An 11,718-nucleotide genomic window follows, 5' to 3' on the forward strand; every position below is an offset into this window, starting at 1 on the left:
ATCGCCCTCCGAACTATTGGAGCATCACACCGCCACATACTTACGACAGTCGGAAAATTCCGGTCGTAACTCCAACACGGCACACCGCCAAAAGGGCCAAAACCGCCTAAATCCCCCCTCAGAGAGCCCTCGGAAATCACCCCCCATTAGCAGTCAAATCCCCAGAGCTGCGAATATATAAAGTCACTTATATTCCCTATTAATACATTTTCTTTCTTTATCAGGTTCAATTATAGATATAATTGACATAGGATTGTTATAGAATATAATTATAACATACACAACATGACAGGGGAATTGAATATACAAGGTTTGTCTTTGGATGCTAGTAACTCCAACAATTCATCGGTACAGAGCTTAAAACATGGATACATCGATAGTCCATTTTCTGGTAAGAAAGACCAATATGAACAGGTTTTGGATGTGTTAGACAGCACTGGATTTATCCCAGAGTCGTTGATCGAGCTGGAAGCTAGATGGTTTTACGAGAGTTTGGGGATCGACGATGTTTTCTTTGCCCGCGAGTCGGCGCAAGGAATCGCCAATCACATCCACTCGTTGTATTCGTGTAAGGTGCAAGCGTTTGCTACTGACAGCAGCGATCAGCCTTTGATTCACTACAAGAGGGAGGCGGAAGACCATGCGGTGTTTTTTGACACGTATGGCGCTAACGACTACACTCGTAACCGGTTCGAGGAAAGGATCGATGACAAGTACATAGATCCGTCGAGCCACTTGGGCACCAGTTACAGAGGTGAGTACTTCAGTGCGCCATTGAACTACAAGCAGGATGCGATCTTATCGGGAGTCTTTGAGAAGAATGCCGACTTGAGTAACCAGTTTGTCAGATGTTACTTTATCTACAAGAACAACTATCACCATGCGGAGGTCTCGACAGACGAGACCGATTTGGAAAAGATCGGTGACAAGACGTTCTTGAAGATCGCTTCGGCCAAGACCAAGGAGCTCTACTCCGAGATCATCAAGAATGTGATCTCTAACACCGGGCCCGTGATCAAGTACTTCCCAATCGAAGAGCTGGAAGAATATAGAGTGGTCATTGGGTTCAGACAGAAGACTTCTGCTAGATACAACTCGGCTTTGAGTGATTTGGTCAACTACTACAAGTTGCAAACCACCAGAAAGTACATTGAACAATTTTCCAACGGTGTTTCCATCGTTTCGATGTACCTTACTTCGAAGCACAACAAGACGCCTGTTGACTTATCCATCTACCAGGTCATCAAGGAAGCCTCGTTGTTGTACTGTATTCCTCACAATTACTTCCATGATAGATTTATCTCGGGTGAGTTATCTTTACAAGAAAGTATATATGCACAATGTGGGGTTATTTTCGTTACACATTTCTTGAACAGATTGGGCCCAGAATACAACAAGTTGACTGCATTATTAGATCCTGCTAAGTCGACTAACCACGCCGAAGTCTTGAATTCGTTGAAGAAACGTTTAAGGTCAGAAACTTTCACCCAGAACTACATCCAAGAAATTTTTGACACCAAGCGTGATATTGTCAGAAAATTGTACCGTCAATTCGCTGATGTCCACTACATTCGTTCTTCCATGGAGAAGACCTTGTCTTATCAAAGATTATCTCAAATAACTCCAGTGGGTACCGAAGAAGAATTCGAAGAATTGTTAAATCGTGAGTGTTCCCAAAACGAACACCACATCTTGGTGTTGAAGGCTTTGTTTGTTTTCAACAACTCTATTTTGAAAACAAATTTCTACACTTCTACCAAGGTTGCAATCTCATTTAGATTGAACCCTACGTTCTTACCAGCTACTGAATATCCAGAGAAGCCATACGGTATGTTCTTCATTGTCGGTAGTGACTTCAGAGGTTTCCACATCAGATTTAGAGATGTAGCTAGAGGTGGTATCAGAATTGTGAAATCGAGATCGCTTGATGCTTACAACACTAATGCCAGAAACTTGTTCGATGAAAACTATAACTTAGCAAATACTCAACAAAGAAAGAATAAAGATATTCCTGAAGGTGGTTCTAAGGGGGTTATTCTTTTGGATCCAGGTGTGGCTCAAGATAGACCAAGAGCTTGTTTCGAAAAGTATATCGATTCGTTAATCGATTTATTATTAAAGCAACATATACCTGGTGTTAAAGATTCCTATGTTGACTTATATAACAAGCAGGAAATTTTATTCTTGGGTCCTGATGAAGGTACCGCTCACTACGTTGACTGGGCTACCTTACATGCTAAAGCAAGAGGTGCACCATGGTGGAAGTCTTTCTTAACCGGTAAGAACCCTAAGCTTGGTGGTATTCCTCACGATGAATATGGTATGACCAGTTTGTCAGTAAGAGCTTACGTAAATAAGATCTATGAAAAGTTGAATATTGATGATGCCAAAATCAGAAAGTTCCAAACTGGTGGTCCAGATGGTGATCTTGGTAGTAATGAAATTTTATTGTCCAGAAATGAAAACTATGTTGGTCTTGTTGATGGTTCTGGAGTTATCGCAGATCCAAATGGTCTTGATAAACAAGAATTACTCAGATTAGCCAAGGAAAGAAAAATGATCTGTAATTACGATAAGTCTAAATTATCTCCAGCAGGTTATATTGTTTTGGTTGATGATGTCAACATTAAATTACCAAATGGAATTACTGTTCCTAACGGTGTCAGCTTTAGAAATACCTTCCATTTAAAGATTAAAGAAGCATTTGGCACTGACAAGGTTGACTTGTTTGTTCCATGCGGTGGTAGACCAGCTGCTATTGATAGCAATAATGTTCACGAATTAATCGACCAAAAGACTGGTAAGTCTGTTGTGCCTTACTTTGTTGAGGGTGCTAACTTGTTCGTTACTCAAGATGCAAAGTTGTCTTTAGAAAGAGCAGGATGTGTGATCTTTAAGGACGCCTCTACCAATAAGGGTGGTGTTACTTCCTCATCGTTGGAAGTGTTAGCATCATTGTCTTTCGATGATCAAGGATTCTTATCCAACATGTGTATTGATTCACAAACCGGAGTTACTCCAAAGTTCTACCAAGAATATGTTAAAGAGGCCCAAAGTATTATTGTTTCTAATGCTCAAAATGAATTTGAAGCCTTATGGAAATTGAAATCTGAAACCGGCTTACCTTTCACACAATTGTCAGACAAGTTATCTGTTTCCATCAACAAATTGAGTGACGAGTTAGCTAACTCGAAGGAATTATGGAACGATGACCAAGACTTCAGAAATGCGGTTTTACTCGATTCATTGCCTCGCTTATTATTACAAGAAATTGGTATTGATAATATCTTAGCTAGGGTTCCAGAATCCTACTTGAAAGCATTATTTGCTACCCATTTGGCATCCTCATTTGTTTATTCAAGAGGTATTGATTCCAACCCAGCAAAGTTTTTGGAATTTATTTCTTCTCTTAGAAAGGAATATGTCCACAAAAAAATTCTTTAAAATCAAATAGATTAAAGTTGTTTATGTCCTCCATCTACTAGATACGTAGATTTTATGTTCGTTTTATATGTTTTAGAATCCTACAACTAATTAATAATAATAATATTTAATACAAGATAATTATATTTTCTATGCACATTTACTGTAATATTGTAGCCTAGTATTAATATAATATGTTCAAAAGTTTGTTTTCAGATATGCTGTTCTGATATTTCTAGAACAATACAAGTGAACGAAACCAATCAAATTAAAGCCAACAAAATGATAAAATTACTCTATTCAATCATTTTACGAAACCACCACCCCACGTATTTACATTAACTTCTAATGAAGCCATTTCTCCACTCCAAAACACAAAAGAATCCATAAATGTCCAACATTCGAACGATTAACATCCCTTTCTCTTATTTAGACAGACTTACTTCCTCTTGCAATTTGTTCAGCGCAATCTCTCTTTGCTTAACTTCATCATTAACCCTTCCCGTAACGTAGTCACCAATTAAAGCAAAGGCAAATGTAGACCCACCGATATAATATCTTACCCTTACCGGTAAGCTATTCCACTTGGCAAAGAATCCCATATTTTAATGAAGAGTTTATGAAGAATAGAGTATTCAAATTGAACTTATCGCATTAATTAAAATCAAATAATTTTTTTTTATGGAGAATTGATTTCATCCATAATGTCTATACAAAATTCTAAACGATTAAGTTTAGTCAAAACTGAATTACCACCTTGCTGCGTTAGAATATGCCCGTCTGACAATTCAGTTATTATCTTAGGAACCTATAAGTTAGAGGAAGATAGGACAAGACATGGATCAATCGATGTATATGAATATGATGAGCAAGACGATAATAAATTAACTATTTCAAAACAATATAAAGTAGACGGTGCCGTATTAGATTTAAAATTTCATAGTAAGAATGATTCGATATTGATATCGGCTCATTCGACCGGTAACTTAATATTTTGGAAAGTTGATGCTGCAAATAGGACATTATCTGAGTTGAAAAATTATCAATTATTCGATGAAGAAACTTTAATAACGTCGATTTTTTGTTCTCCAATAGACCAAAATTTATTGTTAGCTACTGCAACAACTGGAGAGGCAGCATTGGTTAATATTTCAGACTATTCTATGCAACTATTAGATACTGTGCATGATCTTGAATGTTGGACCGGTTCATTTGGTGAGATTGGTGAGTTATCGCAAGTTGTTTTTACAGGTGGTGATGATGCCAAATTGATTGCTCATGATTTGAGGACTAATCAGAGTATTTGGAATACGGGACACCGCCACCACGGTGCAGGTGTAGTTTCAATTCTTTCACCGGGTCCAAATTGGAACACCAACAACAGTAATCATTTATGGACAGGGTCCTATGATGATAGCTTACGTATCCTAGATTTACGTGTTATAGACAAAGGAAATCCTCTGTTAATTCCGGGATATATTCCTAAAGTGATACAGGAAGGAAATTTAGGCGGAGGGGTCTGGAGGTTAATACCAAGTCCATTGCCAAATGATAATAGGGTTATGTCCTGTTGCATGTATGATGGAGCAAGAATAATAAAGCCTGGCAATGATACTTTTGAAGTTACTAGATATTTCAAAAGGGATCACGAGAGTATGTGTTACGGTGGTGATTGGTCTAGTGGAGGTAAATTTATCGCCACATCTTCGTTCTACGATAACATAGTTCAGATATGGTCACCAGACGAGACTGAGTAAATAGAACTTATATATTTGACATAAAACTTAATTATGAATATAAACTTAAATCTAATGGAACAGATGAACCTCTACCACTAGGATATAACTTAGTATGATCACCGTTTTCTCCATATCTTCTTGGGTGTGGAATGGAAGATGCATTAATAAATTTGAACCTTTTTCCAGTGTCTTCAATTACAGTTTTAGAAGATGAATTACCAGCTTTGCCATTTCTATTTTGTGACGTATTAATAGTGTAGGCCAGAGCAGATATTTTTCTTAGAGACTCACCAGCATTTTGTTGCAGATCTACTGGTATGGAGCTTTTACCTGCCGGAGGAGGAGGAGGCGGAGGAGTTTTCTTCGTCTTGGAATATGCGTTAGAAGCAGGTAATGAGGGAGGCACTGAATTTGGTAGTGAAGGTGTACTAGGAGCCGAGGATGGTGGTAATGGAGGCGCCAGAGAAACAGGCGGTGTGGGCAGTTGGAAGTTCTTTGGTGTTGGTGGTGGTCTGCTTGGGTTAGAAACAGGCGACGGAGCAATAGATGGCGGTGTGGGTGGGATCAACAGTGGGTTTGGGACATTCGACGATGGTTGCGCTTTTGGGGCAGGAACAGATGTGTTCAGACTCTCATCAATTATGTTATTATCATCTCTTTTGGAATTAATGTCAGCAAGGAAAGGTAAAGAGCCTTGAGGTGGAGCTGGAGGCTTCGAATTCGAACTCGACGAGCTAGAGAAGCTTGGAATTGCAGGTGGAGCGGGTGGAGCAGGTGGAGCAGGTGGAGCAGGTGGTGGTGCATTAGTTTTGGGAATAGGTGGTGCCTTCGGTGCTGGTGGATGCGATATGGGTTTAGGTGGAGCAGAAGTATTTGGCAGCGACTTTGAAATGTTTGAAAGTCCGCTATTTCTTATAGCACTTGAAGATGATGGGGTAGAATCAACGACGTACGATTCGTCTCTCTTTGCATTAATTTCAGCCAAAAATGGTAATGCTCCACCACTAGCGGGAGGTGTCGGAGCCAGGGACAGTGTCCTTGAAGCTGAAGGTTTTTGAAATGCAGCTGAAAAGTTCGGTAACGGAGGCGGGGGAGGAGCACCTGATGATGGTACTGGGGGAGGTGTAGGAGCAGAAGATGCTGGAAGTGGTGGTGGTGGTGGAGCAGAAGATGTTGGAAGTGGTGGTGGTGGTGGAGCAGACGATGCTGGAAGTGGTGGTGGTGGAGATGTAGGAATTGAAGACGGTGTTGAGGAATTTTCATCTTCAAAGGAACTAATTGAATTCACCGAGCCGGATTTCAAATGTGACGATTTTTTTGGTCTGTTTGGCGGCATTTTTGGTGGTACTTTTAATCCAGACTTCGAGCCAAGGCCTGGAACATTGGATAATGGTGGTGGAGCAGGAGTCGAAGGTACCGGCGGAGCTGAAACTGATGGTACCGAAGGTATCGATGGCTTTTGTTCGGTATGTCTACTAGGTCTTGACGATGGCATAGGTGGAGCTGCTTGCGGCTTGCTAGCTTGTGGCCTAGATGAAGGCACCGGGATCTTGGGTGCTGATGGAGGTACTATTCCTGACCTATTATCATGCTTATTTACAGACTTCAATTTTGGCATACCACCTGCAAAAATGTCTCCCAACTGGGGAACTCCACTAGGAGGAGGAGGAGCTGGCGCACCATGCGATCCTGACGAAGACGATGGAGGAGCTCGTGCCCCAATGGATCCAGACGACTTAGAATCTAAAATGGGCTTTGATTTATCAACGGTTGTTGCTTTCTTCAATCTTGCACCTTTTCTAATATCACCGAGTAAAGCATCTCTGCCAGCGGGCATAGCTGAGGGTGGACCAGGAGGTAAATTAGACGACCCTCCAAGCGCTGGAGGGGGAGGTGGAGGTGGGGGTGGAGGACCAGCCATTTTGTACTAATCTATGAATACAATTGAACGTGTTTAACAAAGAACAAGTGAATAGGATGGTGTTACAGACCGGGAGGGATCTTGATTTCTGTTAAAGCCGCCATAAAGCACGTGACCGATTAGACTAAAATCTATTCTATTACTATTTTGTTATAACTATACATGAAATGATATACAGGTTGCTATTTAACGCCCCAGGTTAAGTTATCAAAGCCCAATAACCAAGGGCCCAAGGTGTGTCTAACAAAAATCATGAGAAGTCCAATTAAAAACTGAAGTATCATGAGCAAAATGCATAATTTATCCTCTCTCAAAGGACCAAACCATACAAGACACAAGTTGATGATTGTCATGTTGGAAAACCTTGTAACCTTTGTAGTGCGTTCTACTTTTATGAGCTTGAAAGTTTCTAGCACTGACAAAAAACAATTCTGAAGTTTTGAGAGCGACTTCAACTCTCCAAAGCTAGGGTACATGAGACCGTCGTCGATGTTGAATCGGGGCATTCTGTGACGTGGGCAGGGAACAACTCCCAATATTTGGGGAGCAGAGTACACGAAGTTAATGATCTGCGGTAACAAGAATATCAACAACGTTTTGGAAAAATGACCCAAGATACCAACGATTGCAAAAACCATGCCACTGAAATAACAATAAGTATCCCCTACAAATACCCTTGCAGGAAACCAATTGAATTGGAACAATGCCAAAGATGTACCGACAAAAGGAATGAGGAAAATGGCCGAAAATAAATGGGAGTCATATGCTGCGGCCGATATATCAGGAGAGAAAAGATAGCAAAAATCATTAATAAGAAAAATGACTGCAAGAACAATGGACTGCCCTACTTCAAGGCCGTTGATACCAGCAAGAATATTGATTGAGTTTGGCGAAAAGATCGAAATCGCTGACATGTAGACATAGTAGAAAACCCCTAAATCAAGTAATTTGGGGGATCCCGTAGGCAATACGTAGTTATTGTCTAACGTACGGAAAGATAACCCAGTAACATAGGTGACAATATTATTGCCTGTCTGAATTAGAGTGTTCAACGATTCAAGCAAGAACTCGCCTCCAGGCAATTTGGTGGTGACAAAGCTCGGAACAACAATAGACGTCACACTGAAGTCAACATAGTAGACGATCAACAACGGCATCGATGCAACTGCCGGAAGAAAGAACTTGTGGCGCCATCTGATATCAAACAAGTCATCAAACAACCCCAAGAGAGTTGTACTTTGTAAGCACAATACGGCACTCAAGTATTCGGCCAATTTGTTATGTGGAAACAAACGGTTATTCGAAAGCGCCAGATACTGGTCCTTGTAGTTATTGGACATATCTGCATCGTCTGACATTGACGTGAAACTCACCAAGTATTTGAAGAAAACAAACGGAATCAACCAAAACATGAGGAACAAGTATGTCACAGCACATACAACCCCCATAGACTCAGCAATTTCCTTCACAGGAGGTGCTTTGGAAAGATCCTTACCCTTGAGACCTATTCTAATGAAGCTGTCCATGAGCTTCGGTATCAACGATGCTGTTATAACGTACCCAATGCAAGCAAATGCAAACAGCGTTTGTAATGGTTTATTTGGAGCGATACATGCGATAGAAAGTACCAATAATGACACCTTAATTATTCGACCGAGAGACATGTCTGAAGCTTATTACTTACTGCATTGACTAAACCAAATAGTCTTATTGATTGATTGTATTCAAGTAACGGAAGAAGGCTTGAAAATTGACAAGTTTGACTTAATCCATACTGTATAATGCGCACAATTGGGTATTATCAATTTTATGATATTGATATTACCAATTAGTTTATTCCTACTGATATTATCGTAATCGAAGAAGATAAATATGAAGCCATTTATAACTGGGCACGAGGAGTTGATTCATGACATTAAATACGATTTTTATGGTAAACATATAGCAACATGCTCATCAGATCAACATATTAAAGTGTTCGACTTGGACTCATCCACTTCGACATGGGTTCTAAACGACCTGTGGAAAGCACATGATTCTCTGATAGTGAAGCTTTCGTGGGCACACCCAGGATTTTCTAGTAGTAAGATACTTGCATCGTGTTCGTATGATCGAACTGTGAAGATTTGGCAAGAGCAACCAGAGGAGTTGCATGGGTCTGGTAGAAGATGGATAAAATTAGCTACATTGGCAATCGAGTCATACGGACCCATTTACGATGTGGTATTTGCACCTAACCACTTAGGGTTGAAATTGGGGTGTGTGGGACTGGACGGTATATTTCGAATTTATGAATCGTTAGACCCATCTGACTTGACTAATTGGGTACTTACAACTGAAATACCAATACTAAGCGATCTGTTACCAGCGAAGAGTTTACAGAGTAGTTTTGGTATCGAATGGTGTCCAGCTAAGTTCACCAAGACGGAGAAGTTTATAATTGTGGCCTTGGACCAAGGCTTTATATATGGCACGGCGCCGAGTAATCAGCTGTATGACGAGGACGTATTAGGTGACTTTGGATCCGATGCAGACCAGAGCTCTATAGGTAGCCACTCGAACAGCAAGGTGATAAAACTATGCGATTTGCCCGAACATAATGGGTTGATAAGGTCGGTAAGCTGGGCACCATCAATGGGTCGCAATTATCACTTAATTGCTACAGGCTGTAAAGATGGGTATGTAAGGATATTCAAGGCTGTAGAGTCTGCAACTGGTGAATTGAAAATAGAGACGCTAGCAAAATTGAATGATCATAAGCTGGAGGTGTGGCGAGTTAACTGGAATTTGACTGGGACAATTTTAAGTTCGGCTGGCGACGACGGGAAGATTAGATTATGGAAATGCAATTATTTGAATGAGTGGAAATGTATGAGTGTTATTAGTAGTAGCAATAGACTGAGTAATAGGGAAGTACAAGAAGAGCCATTAGGCAAAAATGCCACTACAAATGCAAGAATAAACTAAGTCTTTCTATGACTAAATATTAATCTACATAACGTAAATATACAGTAATTAAATTCTTCTCTTCTTCTTTTCAATTTTAGTTTTGTTGTTTTCTTCTAATTGGTTCCACAACTCTTCTTCGTCACTTTCATTTTCTTCGGCTTCGAGTGCTTTTCTCCTTCTTTTTTCAATATTCTTTTTACGTTTATCTCCCATTTCAGACTCGGGTTCTTCTTCTTCCTCATCTTCACTATCCAACATCAATACATCTGAGATTTGCACCCCAAGGTAGACCTTTGCAAGTATCTCCCTGCTGCTAATATCATATGTTCTAAGATACCTATCCAATCCTCCAGTTGAAATTATTTCATCGTCAAAGATATTTACACCAACGATGGCCCCAGTATTACCCCCAGCTGAGAATTTTCCTAAAAGCTTACTAACTGGCTTGGTTATTTCTCCTGCAGAAGCAGAATGTGTTTTAAATGCTTTGGAATCGATTTGTGCCAAGGAGTATTTGGCGACTAGATTATGCGTGTCAGATACGATGACTTCTTCTTCTGAATCAGCGAAGTTCAAGGTAACTATTGGTTTTTCACAAACTTTATAATCTTGTATCGGTCTTTTTCCATGGGTTGTGTCATAAATACGTACTTGACCATATCTTGTTGAAGTTAAGAACTTGTAACCATCTTTAGGTTTTTCTTCGAAGAAAAGGATGCTACTTATCCATATTGGTGGTCTTAAATCAAGATGGTCATTTTTCACATTTCTTGCGGTAAATATAACGTCAGGCTGGAAGAATTCTTGCTTGTTTTCGGCTTCGAATACGTCTTTAGTGATTTCTCCTTCGAATAATCTAATAATTCTGGCATCATTCTCTTTACCACCACAAGCGAAGACCCCAGCCTCATGAGGGTTATTTATAAATGCACTGATCCCTTTTTTACCAGGTAATTGTATCTCTATCGGATCTAAGTCAAATTTACCATTATTCAAGTTAATGACAAATACTTTACCCGATTCAAATGCTACGACAACGACATCGAACTCTTCGAGCTCAATCAACGAAATCGGTTTGTCTTCGTTGGAAATGGCTAATTGATACGTGTGCACCAATTCATATTCCTCGTGGTTCAAGTCATAGATGGTAACTGAGCCGCCCAATCTTGAAGCTACCAAAAATGTAGATTTGAAGTTTACCATGTGTAACACTCTTGTTCTGACCGATGCCCCAGGTTCAGAACATATGTTCTTAATTGATTTTGGCTGCTTAGCATCCTGCTTCGAAGTGTCAGTTCCTCTGGAGCATACCACTTCTTTAACAGCTCCTGTGTCGTCTGAAGTTACTAAGATTTTCATTACTAATGCCACAGCTTTCTCCAAATGAATATTGCATCCATTTGTATAGAAGAGATTTTTTCAAATATAAATGTCTAAACTCATCTCGACACAAAAATAAGCTGGCCGTAGATCTCATATTGACCTCAAAAGATTGAATCTCAGAAATCGGTCCCTTGGCCCAGTTGGTTAAGGCGTGGTGCTAATAACGCCAAGATCAGCAGTTCGATCCTGCTAGGGACCATTTCTCTCATTTCACACAGGGCGTGTGGCGTAGTTGGTAGCGCGCTCCCTTAGCATGGGAGAGGTCTCCGGTTCGACTCCGGACTCGTCCAATTATTTTTTCCA

General features: G+C 40.2%; 7 protein-coding genes and 2 non-coding genes across 9 annotated transcripts; 5 read left to right on the forward strand and 4 right to left on the reverse strand. All coding sequences in view use genetic code 12, as the record gives it.

Annotated features, from left to right (window-relative positions):
- Positions 1–285: 285 nt before the first annotated feature.
- On the forward strand, positions 286–3,444 carry DEHA2C10054g (DEHA2C10054p; the record flags this gene model as incomplete). Its single annotated transcript, XM_458121.1, has 1 exon — positions 286–3,444. One exon carries the CDS (start codon positions 286–288, stop codon positions 3,442–3,444), a length of 3,159 nt encoding a protein of 1,052 aa, XP_458121.2.
- A 404-nt stretch (positions 3,445–3,848) lies between these two features.
- On the reverse strand, positions 3,849–4,025 carry DEHA2C10076g (DEHA2C10076p; the record flags this gene model as incomplete). The annotated part of the gene is made up of 1 exon (XM_458122.1): positions 3,849–4,025. One exon carries the CDS (start codon positions 4,023–4,025, stop codon positions 3,849–3,851), a length of 177 nt encoding a protein of 58 aa, XP_458122.2.
- Positions 4,026–4,127: 102 nt separating this feature from the next.
- On the forward strand, positions 4,128–5,180 carry DEHA2C10098g (DEHA2C10098p; the record flags this gene model as incomplete). The annotated part of the gene is made up of 1 exon (XM_458123.1): positions 4,128–5,180. One exon carries the CDS (start codon positions 4,128–4,130, stop codon positions 5,178–5,180), a length of 1,053 nt encoding a protein of 350 aa, XP_458123.2.
- Positions 5,181–5,211: 31 nt separating this feature from the next.
- On the reverse strand, positions 5,212–7,083 carry DEHA2C10120g (DEHA2C10120p; the record flags this gene model as incomplete). The annotated part of the gene is made up of 1 exon (XM_458124.1): positions 5,212–7,083. The coding sequence occupies one exon, from the start codon at positions 7,081–7,083 to the stop codon at positions 5,212–5,214; it is 1,872 nt and encodes a 623-aa protein (XP_458124.2).
- A 182-nt stretch (positions 7,084–7,265) lies between these two features.
- Positions 7,266–8,747, reverse strand: DEHA2C10142g (DEHA2C10142p; the record flags this gene model as incomplete). The annotated part of the gene is made up of 1 exon (XM_458125.1): positions 7,266–8,747. The coding sequence occupies one exon, from the start codon at positions 8,745–8,747 to the stop codon at positions 7,266–7,268; it is 1,482 nt and encodes a 493-aa protein (XP_458125.2).
- Positions 8,748–8,955: 208 nt separating this feature from the next.
- Positions 8,956–10,050, forward strand: DEHA2C10164g (DEHA2C10164p; the record flags this gene model as incomplete). The annotated part of the gene is made up of 1 exon (XM_458126.1): positions 8,956–10,050. One exon carries the CDS (start codon positions 8,956–8,958, stop codon positions 10,048–10,050), a length of 1,095 nt encoding a protein of 364 aa, XP_458126.2.
- A 48-nt stretch (positions 10,051–10,098) lies between these two features.
- Positions 10,099–11,391, reverse strand: DEHA2C10186g (DEHA2C10186p; the record flags this gene model as incomplete). The annotated part of the gene is made up of 1 exon (XM_458127.1): positions 10,099–11,391. The coding sequence occupies one exon, from the start codon at positions 11,389–11,391 to the stop codon at positions 10,099–10,101; it is 1,293 nt and encodes a 430-aa protein (XP_458127.1).
- Positions 11,392–11,540: 149 nt separating this feature from the next.
- Positions 11,541–11,614, forward strand: DEHA2C10208r. Its single transcript has one exon. It is a non-coding gene; the product is annotated as a tRNA-Ile (tRNA).
- Positions 11,615–11,632: 18 nt separating this feature from the next.
- DEHA2C10230r lies at positions 11,633–11,705 on the forward strand. Its single transcript has one exon. It is a non-coding gene; the product is annotated as a tRNA-Ala (tRNA).
- The last annotated feature ends 13 nt before the right edge of the window (positions 11,706–11,718 follow it).

The sequence above is a fragment of the Debaryomyces hansenii genome (genome assembly GCF_000006445.2).
Source record: "Debaryomyces hansenii CBS767 chromosome C complete sequence".
NCBI lineage: Eukaryota > Fungi > Ascomycota > Pichiomycetes > Serinales > Debaryomycetaceae > Debaryomyces > Debaryomyces hansenii.